This window comes from Prunus avium, chromosome 1 (assembly GCF_965620075.1).
Source record: "Prunus avium chromosome 1, drPruAviu1.hap1.1, whole genome shotgun sequence".
Taxonomy (NCBI): Eukaryota; Viridiplantae; Streptophyta; class Magnoliopsida; order Rosales; family Rosaceae; genus Prunus; species Prunus avium.
This window is the reverse complement of record NC_142284.1, coordinates 47,051,721-47,065,671: the sequence shown is the minus strand read 5'-3', so window position 1 is coordinate 47,065,671 and position 13,951 is coordinate 47,051,721. Positions and strand designations below refer to the sequence as shown.

The window sequence follows — 13,951 nt, the reverse complement described above, 5'->3', positions numbered from 1 at the left end:
TTTAACAACCCAACACAATCATAAGTAGTTTAAGCACTCAACCCAATTCGTACAACAATCCAAAACGGTTTCAAACCTATCTTGGCCACAACCACAGTTTAACAACACTCACTTAGTCCAACAAAAAAAATGAATATTCATTTAATCAAACCTTGTTTTCAATCAAGCCTTAAAACCACCGACAAAGTCAACACCCACTCATTCAAAAACCCAAGAAGTGGAATCCAAACGACTAAATTAAAGTACCAGAAGTAACTTTAGTTCGGGGCTGCACCCAGGTGGGACCCCAGGCTATCTACGTACCCTTACTGAGGGATCAAGCCACACGTAGTTCTTCCAATGTAATTGCAAAACAATTCTGGTTCTCATGTTAGTGATATGCTCACCATCATTCACAAACTCCACAGTACATACTTTTCAACTTGCCCAATTCTCACAACAGTTCATACTTGCACATAAGTAGGCCACTCGCTAAACCTCCTCTAATACATAATTCAATTTGTATAATATTAACTGAAATTATTTATATAAAACAATAATAAAAACTAAAAACAGAACAAACAAGCTCCGAAGACATTTGTTTTAACCTTTCCTTCGAAACTTACCTAATGCTCATTATAAACATATATATATATATATATGTATAAAGTTATATAAATAACTTATTACAAATAAGTAAGAAAACAATAAAATTAATAAGATAACATTGACCACGTGAAGTGTGAATATCAATATCAACACTTAACTGGAATATATATATATATTTCCTCTCTTATTTGTAAAACAAACTCACCACTTAAGAAAAAATTGTGAACTAAATAAAATCCTTAAAACTTGTAAAATCCTCAATTTTTAGTTTAAAACCTCTTAAAACACAATCATTCTCCACCTTGGCGTACCCTCATTTATATTCCGTCAATTCCTTTAGAACTCCGTCAATTCCAATAAGATTCCATCAATTCCATTAAAATTCCGTCAATTCCTTGTGTCACGTAATATGACACTTCCTTGCAGGCCTCGGTAACACACAGTCAATCCGAGAAACATTCCTCGCAGGCCTCGGGAACACAAAACCAACCCGAGTTGTATTCCTCGCAGGCCTCAGGGGACCATTAGTCAACCTGAGCCGCATTCCTCGCACCACATGATTCGGACGTCCCCAATACTCGTGGGGCAATGTCATAAATGACAAATCCAATTCAAAGGCAACTAGAGGGGGTACTCCTGAGGTGGGTTTGAAAACCATAGTCTGACCTGTATTTTGAAATTCCTCTTATTTCATCATTTTCAATAATGTGTAATCTCCCAATATCGAAAATAACATTTAGGTTCACCTTCAAATACTATAATACACTTTTATAATACTAAAATAATAGAAATATGTACAATTTAGCGATCTATACGTATATATACCTATTCCGTAACCATATAAATCCATAATAAACTGCATAGTAATTTAATCAATGAATATAACGCCATTACAAACTAATAAATACTCACATAAGCATGACATTTCCTAAAGCTCATAAATTAACTCAAATAGAAATAAACACTTTTTTTCACATAAATTTCATATAATACCGTGTTTCACCATTAAAACAATATACTTCCGTACATCACCCAATGATGCCCAAATCGTAAACTTTATTTATAACCATAATAATATCAATTAATTAAAGGTGATAACCTTTAAAGAAAATTCCATAACTACAACTATCAACACGATAACCAATAATTCTCACAAAACACTATAAACGAAATTTTCCTAATCTCCACATAACAGAATAACTCTACTATTGGTCTAAACTCATTTACAGGGTTGTCCTAGTACTTCTCGAAGGGTAAAACTACCTTGGAGGACTCACGGTCAACCGAAAGTCAAACTGCCCAAACTTGGTCAACCCGGCCCGCGAGGCCCACGATCTTTAATTCCTGATACGGGAGTTCCTATAGGTTCCACATACTTTACTAAGCCTACCTTGCAAGTTTAGCCCAAATCAAACTGTCGGATTTATTACGATCGCACGATTATCGCTTATCCTAAACTTTGAATTATTGAATCGGAACATCTGGGGCTCCGATTCACGATCTACGAATTCCTACACAATCCTAGAAATGCCTAGATCAACATATATAAAATTGGAAGCAATCCAACGGTTCGAACGTATCGAACCCGGATAACGCACAATAGGCAAAATTCGTTCGAGGTTCAAACACTATCCGAATTGAAATCCGAGCACACCTACATGCTCGTGACATCATAAGGATCATTTTAGGACTCAATCCTATCTAGATAAACTTCCGGTGGCCAAAAAATCTCCAAGTTGCAGGCCAAGGTTCCTACCACATGTTTAGGACATCGATTGGAGCCACTTTTGTTCTTGGACCTACCCCAGAAAATGACAAGAAGTGGCCAAAATTTCAACCTGGAATACGGCCAAACTTTGAATCGTGTTTTGATCTACCTAGACTAGAAATCGTTCCAATCCTACCCAACCATCGGCTAGGGCTTGAAGAGTAGATGAAAATCCATACCTTGATTGCCAGAAATGGTGGATGGAGGACGGAGAACGAACTTCGGAAAATCCGGTTTCGTGGTCGGTGGTCAACGGTGGCTGCAATGGTGGCTTGATGAAGCTACGGCTAGGAGAAGAAAAATATCAGGGGGGGGCTAGTTCGCGACCGGGGAGAGAGAGAGAGAGAGAGAGAGAGAGAGAGAGAGAGAGAGAGAGGAAAAAAGAAAAATCTGTTTTTAAAAACCCGTTATGGAAAATTAAGATTTTGCCCCTATGAGTATTTTGATCATATCTTTCTCATTTCAATTTGGATTTGAGCCAACTACGTGTCTACGGACTTGTTTCTACGTGATCTATGCAACGGTCCAATTAAAATTTCCAAATTCCTTCCCGATCAACAAGTCAACTTTTAAACTATTAAAAAATTTACGGGCAAAATTGTCTTTTACTTGAATAAATTAGTAACTAAATATTAATTTAGGTTTGGATTATTACAGTTACACTCCGTCAATATTACCGTTAATTTAAAGGTTAAAATCGTCAATTTATACTAAAATATTAATTAACATAATTACAATCTATATAAAATACTATAAAAATAAAAATAAAAAATAAAAACTAAAATGCTCAGTAGTTAGAAAAAAAAGAAAGAAAGAAAAAATAGACCCGCCATAACCCTCCCCCCACATCCATCCTTACAACTCAACCCCCAATATTTCTTCCTTCCTTTTTTCAACAATCAAACATGGCAATGAAGGTGATGGTGGAGATGAATGAGAGAAAGAAGATGCAGAGGATTAGACGCTTCTAAGGCCAAAGGCTATTGGCGGTGAGGACAACGAAATAGGATGGGTTCTAGTATAGTGAGAACTTGGAGGGCTACGATGCAGGTAAGGCTTTGTTTATTGATTCCATGGCTGGCTTGGTGCAATGGTTTGGGATATCGTTCATGCAAGCATGTCCATAATCAACACCCTTTTGAGGTATGAAAAAGACGCATATACCTATCATATATCTCACATGTAGTGTTGACTTGACTAAAATTCATAGAAAATGTAATGGTAGGATCAATTCGCCGATTAATATAGAGTTTGTGGACCATTTGAACGAATAATTTAGTTGAGGGACCAAAATGCAACTCAAGTACAAGTTTGAGGATCATTTCAGTAAATAACCCAATAGTTAAATAATCCAGTGTTTTGAGTTTGACCAATAAAATGTGTATTAGCTTGTGAAAAAAAAAACACCTAAATTGATTCAACAGTTAAAAATAGATTCTTATCAAAGTAAATAAGGCCGTCACATAATAGAATTCAACTAGGAGGTGATCCCTGGCATATGGGCCATGTTTGATCGCTCGGTTATCGCAGGCCTTCTTTATTATATGACGCTGGGCTTTCGGCTTTCGTTTTTGGAAACTTTACGGAAATTGTCGGTCGTCTCAAGCTCAGATAAGAGAGACAACCGACCTAGCAGGCTACGACTCATTAATCCCACACTGTTGAAGACATTAAAAAACCCCAATGTCTGTGTTTCTTTCTTTTAAACCAAAAATAACCTCGAAGCATCTGCTTATTTTGTCCAATTGGTAGGGGTATAACCGTCCCGTCACTTGGTTTCGTACCCTAATTCGCCCCCAGCGAGGCAATTTCATATCAAAGAAAGACTAGCGCACGGTTTCTGCTTTCGCAACATTCACATATAGTCTTCCTCCGAGAGCTTCAGTTAGGGTTAGGGTTGCGGTTTTCTTTAACTTTCTCGCGCCTTCTTTTTTGTTGATTTGCGAGAGAGGCCTGCTTGGCTGCGAGCTGCGTGCAATTGACAATGGGAGTTCCAGCATTCTATAGATGGTTGGCGGAGAAGTATCCGCTCGTGGTGGTCGACGTGGTGGAAGAAGAACCCGTTGTAATCGATAACATATCTATTCCGGTTGACACCAGTAAACCAAACCCTAATGGTCTGGAATACGACAATCTCTACCTCGACATGAACGGGATTATTCACCCCTGTTTTCACCCCGAAGATAGGGTACGCTTCGATAGATTGATTTCCTTGCTTTGTTTTATCTACAGTGATTATGAATATATATATATACATGGTATATTTTCTTGTGTTGATTTTGTTTGCAGTTCGTGCATTTATACGAATTGCAAATTGTATACTTTGATTGTTCAACTACAATGCCTCATGTGTAAAGTATTTCCCCCTTTTATTGGAGTGAAAAGTTTCTCTGTTGATGTCAATATTTTAGGGCATAAGCTTTCTTGAATTCTGCTTGTCTGTGAAATTCTTTATGTATTTTCTGTTGGAGCTGTATGTCTTAACCGTGTTAACTGATGCAGCCTTCTCCATCAACCTTTGATGAGGTATTTCAGTGCATGTTTGACTACATAGATAGACTCTTTGTGATGGTGCGACCTCGAAAGCTATTATACATGGCTATTGGTGAGTGTTGGAATGGGAACTGAAATTTCCTTTTGTACAAGCGAATGCTATATGGTATGCAATTTTTGTAATACTGATTATTGTAAACAATTGATAGATGGCGTTGCCCCCAGGGCAAAAATGAATCAACAGCGGTCTCGGCGATTTAGAGCTGCTAAAGATGCAGCAGATGCGGTACGTCCTCTTGTGGATGCTAGGTGGGTCCTCCATGTGTTTGCATGTGAAGGGCTTGTATTTTTCTTGTAACTTCTCATTCTTCGTTTAAAGTAAGGTTTGTTCATGACAAACAACTGAGAGATGAATAAATCTGCCCATATATATTGCCTTTACTAGTAACTGAACAAACAAAAGCAGTTTGTTCCCTTGGCACTACAAAATTTCCTCTGTAGCTTATAGTGGAGTATCTGTAGGAGTTGACAAAATTGCATCTTATCTTATAACTATTTCTAGTGTTATCATCAATTGTGATTATATGCATATTCTTCGCTTTATTAGTTATGTTTGTTTTAGTTATTAATGTTGCAGTTTGTGTTATTTTTAGACGACCCAACAACCTGTTCCTTCTTTGCTCATAACTCTTGTGCTTGTATGGGTTGTTTCTTGAGTGGTCCATGGATGTTTCGATTGCTTGGCAGATATTCTCCCATGATTCTCTTTTCAACCTTAATCAAAGATACCTTTTGTTTTGGAATGTGTATTTGCCATAAGAAATTATATTTGGGGGATACACAGTCTTGAACCATTTATACGATGCCGGGGCATGTTAATCTCTATTCCTCTCTCTCATTCTGTCAATATGTTTTATTGATTTCTTGAATCCTTGCTTGTAACATATTTTTTTCAGTTAGGTTTTCCAACCTCCATTGGAAGGGGGGAAGAAAGTAAGAGAACAAAAGCTAAGCATTTCCATTTTTTAATTTTTGGTTTCTCTTTTATAGGCAGCTGAAGAAGAACGGCTACGTGAGGAGTTTGAAACGGAGGGGAGAAAACTTCCACCCAAACAGCAGTCACAAGTTGTTGATTCTAATGTTATCACTCCTGGAACTCAATTTATGGCTGTTTTGTCAGTTGCATTGCAATACTATATCCATCTTAGACTAAACAATGACCCTGGATGGAAAAATGTTAAGGTATTTTCCTTGTCTTCTTATAATTGTGTGGTTGTTCCTTTGCAATTAATATCATGGATTTCTTTTTTATTGACATCTTAATTGCGATGAATGTTCTACTTTTAACAAATCTTTTTTTATTTTTGAAGGTTATTCTTTCTGATGCAAATGTCCCAGGTGAAGGGGAACACAAAGTTATGTCATATATTCGCCTTCAAAGAAATCTTCCCGGTTATGATCCAAATACACGCCATTGCCTGTATGGTTTGGTATATTTCTTCCTTAAGGATTTGCTTGTACCCCTTATTCATTTATGCATTACTTTATAAATTGCCCTGATTATGGTCGTAAAAAGTTCCATACTCTATTAATGGGTGGTCAATTACAGGATGCCGATTTGATTATGCTTGCTTTGGCTACTCATGAAGTTCATTTTTCAATTCTTCGAGAGGTTTGCATTTATGATTTTGCAATTTTCATTCTAAAAATCAAATCAGTTTGTATTTCTGTATGGTTACTTTTGTTTAGTAGATGGTTACCTTTATTTTCATCTTGATTTCCAACTAATGCTTGTGGCCTTTGGCAATGCTACATTTTAGGTTGTTTTCACCCCTGGACAGCAAGACAAATGCTTCCTATGTGGTCAGATGGGTCATTTAGCGGCAAATTGCGAAGGAAAGGCGAAACGGAAGGCCGGAGAGTTTGATGAGAAAGCTGATGGCGAGGCTGTGGCCAAGAAGCCATACCAGGTTAGTTTTTTTGCAATGCACTTACTGTAGAGTCTACGGATACCATAAAAGAAATGTTTAAATCTCAAAAAGTCCTTTAAGTTATTATTTTGCCCAAAAGCCCCGACTCCCACGGATTTACCCTTTGCAAAGGTGAAAAATACCAAAGTGTATCTTTTACCCCCTTGGCCTATCTACTAAAAACTATAAAAGATAGTAATAGTCATCGTCAGATTTCTCGCGTGGTGTGGTACCTAAATCATTGGTATGAAAGAAAAAGAGGGAGGCTGTCTGTGTCTTATACCTTGAAATTGAATATTGGGGGTTGTGATTTTGGGATTTAGAATTTTCAGTTTAGAGCACTTGTGAATGTAGGTTTTGTTGGATAGAACTTGTGGCACATGTTTTGCATATTTATGAAATAATGCGTGACCCTATATTTAAGCTCACATCTCTGTTTTGGCAGTTTCTCAATATCTGGACTCTTAGAGAATATTTGGAGCTTGAGATGCAAATGCCCAATTCCCCAATTGAGATTGATTCTGAGCGCATCGTAGATGATTTTATATTCATTTGTTTCTTTGTTGGCAACGATTTCTTACCACACATGCCGACACTGGAGATTCGTGAGGTATGTAACGTTTTATTAAGCCTAATAAATCGGACTATATTGATATTTCTTTCCCCTATCATATTGACAGAGGTAAATATGAAATTTAAAAAAAAAAAAAAAAATCTTGTCCATGTAGTAACTTAGTAGGTTGGTAAAATAACATAAAAAAAGATTATTCTTGTGGCCTTTCTTGGTGATGAGGTAAATAAGAGGAGAATATTATTGTGTTATAATTTTCTCGTTGTTGATTTTTCAGGGAGCGATCAACTTGCTTTTCGCTGTATACAAAAAGGAATTTAGGGCATTGGGTGGATATTTGACTGATGGAAGCAAGGTATGTAAGCGACTGTATTGTAGGCTATTTAAGTAAATAATTTACATTTGGCTTTACCATGTCCTCTATAGTATTCTTATTTACTTGTTTTTTTTTCCTCAGCCGAATTTGAGTCGAGTAGAGCATTTCATTCAGGCAGTTGGTTCTTATGAAGATAAAATATTTCAGAAAAGAGCTCGATTGCATCAGGTTTGTTCTTTAGTTGCCACAAGAAGCTAACTTGAGGGGAACTCCATCTAGTTAACCATATTTGTCGTTCATTGAGTGAAGCTAGGCAAGATCTTGGTTACTGGCCCTAGCTGCTGCAGTCTTCTTATCTTGTTCCCACCTTGTTTGATGTGATTGTATAACTGCTTTGATGTTACATCATGGATTAGCCCATGATTTTGTGTACGAGGGGAAGAGATTTATTGATTGACATAATTGGTTAGTTTGGTACATTTGTTCAGGGTCCAGAAAGAAGTGAAATAGTGTTTATTGATGGACATAATTGAAAAAGTAGGATTCTAGTTATGATGGTAGCATCTTACTGTCTAGGGTTTTAATGGTGACGAGACTGCTTTTTGTGCATGCTATCATTTTCTGAGGTGATCATATTTTATTTAAATAATTTTAAATTCAAGCCACATTCTGTTTAACACAATCCTCCTGTCCCCTCCCCTTTCCAGCGGCAGGCAGATAGAATAAAGCGTGAGAAGGGGCAATTGAGAAGAGGAGATGATGCAAGGCCCGAAGTGCAACCAGATTCATTAGTTGCAGTTTCTCGTTTTCATGGTTCTCGTCTTGCTTCAGGTCATTCGCCTTCCCCCTATCAACAATCTGGAAAATTTAATGGTCAAGCGAATCCTCGAAAGGTAGCACGTTTGTCTTCAGAGGGGTCAACCATCGGTGCTGCTATTGTTGAAGCTGAGAACAGTCTTGAAGGAGATGTATGTTGTTTATCTTAAAAAATCAGTTTTATGCAAAACATCTATCGTCTGACTTATACAGGCTGATTTTTTATACTGGCCAGGATGTAAATGTAGATCTTTATCGTGTTATTTCATAATAATTATATTACAAATAGGATTTAATGTCTAATGAATTCTGCTGGGTATACATTAATAATTTTTTGGTCCTTAAGCTGCCACCTCTTTTTGGTTATAGGTAGATGGAAACAAAGAAGAATTAAAAGCAAAGTTAAAGGAGGTTCTTCGTGAGAAATCTGACCTTTTTAACTCGGGAAATGCTGATGAAGACAAGGTTTGGTTACTTGTTTTTAACCTGCGAGAAATCTTATATTGTGTATTTGGTATTGCTATAGATGTTGATTGGTACAGATTTTTGTATATCAAAGTTGAAAACGTATATGTTTATAAATCGTTTGAAAGCTTTTTTGAGATATTGAACATTTACGGAGTGTGCATGTAACTTGCAACCACAGTAGCATGTGTATCTGCAAGCATCACTTGTGGACAAGGTTTTATTTTTGTTATTTTTCATAGAGATTGATGTTTATGTTTCAAAAGTATGGTAGTTTGACTAATAAATGTTAAGCTGTTGTTATGCATATGGGTCTTGTTGCATTGCCGTGTTTATCTGTATAATTCTATGCTAAGTGAAAACAGTAGAATTATCAATTTCAATCTCATTATATTATCTCAATACTTTCAGTTTCATAATACTTGTTAAGTTGATAATTGATATGCTTGAATTATACAATAGTTGAGAAGCTTGCATTATTAATGGGATTCTTTGTCTTATTTCATTAGGTTAAATTGGGAGAACCTGGGTGGAAAGATAGGTATTATGAAGAAAAGTTTTCTGCAAAAACTCCTGAAGAACGTGAAGCAATTCGAAAAGATGTTGTACGTATATGAGTTCTTGTATTGCTTATGTCAAATGTTTATTTGTAAAACCCATTTGTAGTTTTCTCATGTTTGTGCTGATTGGGTAGGTTTTGCGATACACGGAAGGTCTATGTTGGGTGATGCACTATTATTATGAAGGGGTTTGTTCATGGCAGTGGTGAGTAGTTTGCTTGCTCTCTACCTTGTTCTCACATGTTGCTATAGTAGCTCAAGTTTCACATTTCCACTATGATGTGTTTTTGTTCTTTAGAATTGATGCCTTGATGTTACTGAGAATATTCCTCACAAGAGGGTGGGTCATACTCTCATCATTCTGTAATTGAGGGTTGCAAACTATGTATTCTTTTACTACTCTAGCATTTGTTTTTTTGGCTGAAATGATCATCTTGATGTGTGTTAGTGCTGTATAAGGTTTGGTTTAAGCACATGCAGGGTTAGATTATCACACAAAAACAGTAATCACATATTGAAATAATGTTTGTTTTACCATTGAAAGCAGGACTAAGCAATGTAGTTCTAAGATGTGAAATGCCGATAGATTGACTTTGGTAATTTCTTTTAAGATTCAATCACTTAAACTCGAGGGTGATGTGGTGTTTTATATTTACATGCTGATGTGGTTAAAAAATAAATCATATTAGCTATATATTATTTTTTAGGGTAAGTTACACAGATGATTAATTTTAACAGAAATAAATATCTGCATCGATGATGTTAGTTAAATATCTTTATCGTGCCGATGAATGTCCCTTTTCAGGTTTTATCCCTATCATTATGCACCATTTGCGTCTGATCTCAAGGACCTTGACCAGCTAAATATAAGTTTTGATTTGGGCTCTCCCTTTAAACCATTCAATCAGCTGTTGGGGGTTTTTCCTGCTGCAAGGTGTGCTGTTGATTTTTTCCTTTTATGTGTAAAAGATTTCCCATCAAGCAATGCACTAATGATAATCCATTTGCAGCTCCCATGCCCTTCCTGAGCAGTATAGGAAGCTGATGACTGATCCAAATTCACCTATCATTGATTTTTACCCTGTTGGTATGTTTTCTGTCTAAAGATTGGCGGTTTAGATCTTATTTGGGGTTGACTTGCTTATTAAGACACTTCTCTGAACCTTTGTTTGGAACCAGATTTTGAAGTGGATATGAATGGGAAGCGGTTTGCTTGGCAGGTGTGTTTCTCTTGTTGTAACTTATTTTGGTTTTATGCATGATGGGAATGATGTATTTTGGACGACTGTGAAGTGGAGTCTCTGACATCTTTTTGCTTTTCTGAAGGGTATTGCGAAGTTGCCTTTTATTGATGAAGCCCGTCTTCTTGCTGAGGTTGAAAAACTCGAACATACATTAACGGTACGTAATCTTTTGAGTTTGCATTACAGGCTCTACCTTCTTAGGCTCTAACTTCCTCTCTTTGTGCTCCGCTTTCATTTATTGAGTGCAGGAAGAGGAGATCCGTAGAAACAGTGTGATGTTTGAGATGCTTTTTGTTACATCGTCTCATCCTCTCTCTGTATGCATATATTCTCTTGACAATCGTTGTAAACAGTTGACAGACAAAGAGCGAGTTGAAGTTAAGGAGCGGATCGATCCCAAGTACAGGTTTGTGCAGCAAAGCTATACATTAAATTTACTTTATGCTTTGGCGAACAACTTTTCAATACTATTGGGTATTGATTGGTTGTTTCTCTTGATTAGGCAAAGCTCATGCTATTAGATCATATGGCTAGTATTCCATATTGTAGGTGTGGAAGATTCAAGTTGATTTATTATGTGTTTATATATAATATTATTCTTGAGGATCATGCTCTTTTTTGATATATTTTGTTTGAATAAGGATATTTCTATCCAGAAAAATCTGATGTTTTAGTAGTCAAATTTTGGTATGTATAGATGGAAACCATTTTCTCTGCCGGCCGTTATGTCCCAATCTGCTACATGATTATCAAGTTTTATTTTGTTCTCTGTTTTTCATGTTGACCGTATATTTAAGAACTGTTTGGATTATTTTCTGATTTTATTTAGGGATGCATGCAGTGAAGGTATGAACGGTTATATATCTCCTTGTACTGGAGAGCCTTGTCCTCCGGTGTTCCGGTCTCCTGTTGAAAGCATGGAGGATATTATGGACAACCAAGTAATGTATGTTTTTAAAATGAAAAGTTTATTTGCTATATTTTGTGGACTTACCTATAAAGATTTCCCTAGTTTTCTCATCCTCTAAGCTCCATTTATTAATATAAAAAAGTGGCTTCATTCAATAGAAGTGTTTTTATATTGAAGCGATCGTGCATTTCCGAAATGTAATGTTTTCCCTTTATGTTCAGATGTGCGATATACAGACTACCAGATGGGCATAAGCATATAACTCGACCACCTGCAGGTGTTATATTTCCTAAGAAGGTAAATCTTGTTTATATTTATCTTAAGATGCTTTTCAATCAGAATTTTGTTATATGATATACATATGAGTGGTGATTGTTGCTTTGTGTGTTTGGTAATGCATTTACATGACTTGGCTATTACTGTAATCTCAAGTAACAATAAAGTAATCAAAGTAACAATACAAATGTAGCTGATGACAAACCGGCTTGAACAATACTGCTTCTCGCATTTTAGGATTCTCTTTTAAGCATTTCACTTTGTTACTTATGGTTGGATTTAGGATAATAATCATATGATCATATACATCAATATTTAGGGAGTTTGAGAGTACAGTGATTAGCAATGAAAAGAACAAGGGTTATAGGTGTTGACTTTTCTTTCTTTATGGAGAATGTAGCTCCACTAGTTTGATGATGGTTCTCATTCTAGCATATCAATTTACATCAAGTTATTTTCAGATTGTGTCAGTGGGGGATTTGAAGCCTGCACCTGTTTTGTGGCATGAAGAGTCTGGGCGAAAGCCATTTGAAAATGCCAGAAGGCCATTTGAAAATGCCAGAAGGCCGCCATTTGAAAATGCCAGAAGGCCATTTGACAATGCCAGGTAGACCCTGCTCCATTATCCCGTTGATACAAGGCAACACCTCTCCTCCTACCCAGCAATTTATCTTCTACAATTATGGATTTTTGCTTTCCTTTTCAGGCAGAACCCTCCTGGAAGCATTTCTGGAAGACATCTCGAGGAAGCAGCACATCGCCTTATTGTTAATAGCTTACAGGCTAAGGTAGACTCCAATGGGTATGGCAATCAGATGCATGCCCTTCGACCATCTTATGTCGGGCCTCGGAATTACCCACCACACCATTCCTACACCAATAACGGAAGCTATGCACAGGGACACAGTAGAATGCCACCACCTAGAACAATCCACCATCCTCAAGCTCAACACCGAGCTTCCAATGTTAATGCCATCCCAAGACATGGTGACCCTGGATATAATGATCAACATTCTTCATCAGCTGCCCACCATCATCAGAATAGCTCTCATACTCAACATTATGAAAGGAGTTCTGGGCCTGGATACCACCAATCAGGAAATCATCAGAGTGGAGGACCAATCTACCCTCAGAGACCTATTCCACAAGCTCCACCAGGGGTCACTCCTGTTCCTTATCAAGGTGGGTATAACAACTATCAGAATTACCAACCATCTGGACCACCTGCTCAAGGTTTTGATGGCTGGGTTCCACAGGTTAGCCAGAACCCGGGCAGAGGGTATGGCCGCCCTCAACAGTCTGGAAACCAGTACTCCGGATTGGACAGAAGAGGCCATAGGAGGCCACCTCCAACCCAGCCTGGGTATGGCCACAAGTAGAGTGAGTTTCTTCTGCTTGTGCTGAAATTGTTGTACTATATACTCGGATGTCAAAATGGCGGCATAAATTATTTTTCGATTAGTTGTGTTTCTGTTACACTATAAGCGCCATTGAGTGGCGACTCGGCAAAGTATTGGTCGGTGGAGAGCAGATTGTATAAGTGGGACAACCCCAAATTGTCGTAACAGGTGAGATTCGAGTATTGAGTGCGTGAGTAATTTATTTTTTATAATTGTAATCGCGATAATGTACTGAGTCAAATTTTTTAATTTGTAATAGCTGGTTGCCATGATAAAAGCTTCGGTTGGTCTGTTTATTTTCTTTCCATAAAATTGGGTTGAGTCAATTTTTGTTTAGTGCTTTTTACTTGATGGGCCGTGTTTTTGCTACCCTTGAACATGTATGTGCTAGGCCCATTATCATCTCGTGTGCTTTTAGTGGTCACAATTCCTATTGGCAGCGGAAGACAAATAGGTGGCCTCAAGAATTACCTTAATGAATTTTTTGGGTCCAAACAAGGTGACGGAAATTTTGGGGCCATAGTTGGGTGGAAATGTACTTACTGGGTCCATTCCTTTAAGGTGTTATGGCGCC

At 37.3% G+C, this 13,951-nt stretch overlaps 1 protein-coding gene across 4 annotated transcripts; it reads left to right on the top strand.

Annotated features, from left to right (window-relative positions):
- Positions 1 to 4,137: 4,137 nt before the first annotated feature.
- Positions 4,138 to 13,673, top strand: XRN3 (5'-3' exoribonuclease 3). Of its 4 annotated transcripts, XM_021975314.2 has the most exons (24): positions 4,138 to 4,544; positions 4,859 to 4,961; positions 5,059 to 5,135; positions 5,900 to 6,091; positions 6,220 to 6,339; positions 6,459 to 6,521; positions 6,670 to 6,819; positions 7,265 to 7,429; positions 7,668 to 7,745; positions 7,848 to 7,934; positions 8,414 to 8,674; positions 8,892 to 8,987; positions 9,497 to 9,592; positions 9,682 to 9,752; positions 10,353 to 10,481; positions 10,558 to 10,634; positions 10,727 to 10,767; positions 10,874 to 10,948; positions 11,040 to 11,197; positions 11,621 to 11,737; positions 11,923 to 11,998; positions 12,439 to 12,584; positions 12,684 to 13,159; positions 13,234 to 13,673. In XM_021975314.2, exons 1-24 carry the CDS (start codon positions 4,341 to 4,343, stop codon positions 13,236 to 13,238), a joined length of 3,063 nt encoding a protein of 1,020 aa, XP_021831006.1. In that variant the 5' UTR covers positions 4,138 to 4,340; the 3' UTR covers positions 13,239 to 13,673. The 4 variants fall into 4 exon arrangements, with proteins under 4 accessions (XP_021831006.1, XP_021831005.1, XP_021831004.1 ...); XM_021975313.2 differs by having other exon boundaries at positions 4,140 to 4,544; positions 11,633 to 11,737; positions 12,684 to 13,673; XM_021975312.2 differs by having other exon boundaries at positions 4,140 to 4,544; positions 12,684 to 13,673.
- Positions 13,674 to 13,951: the final 278 nt, after the last annotated feature.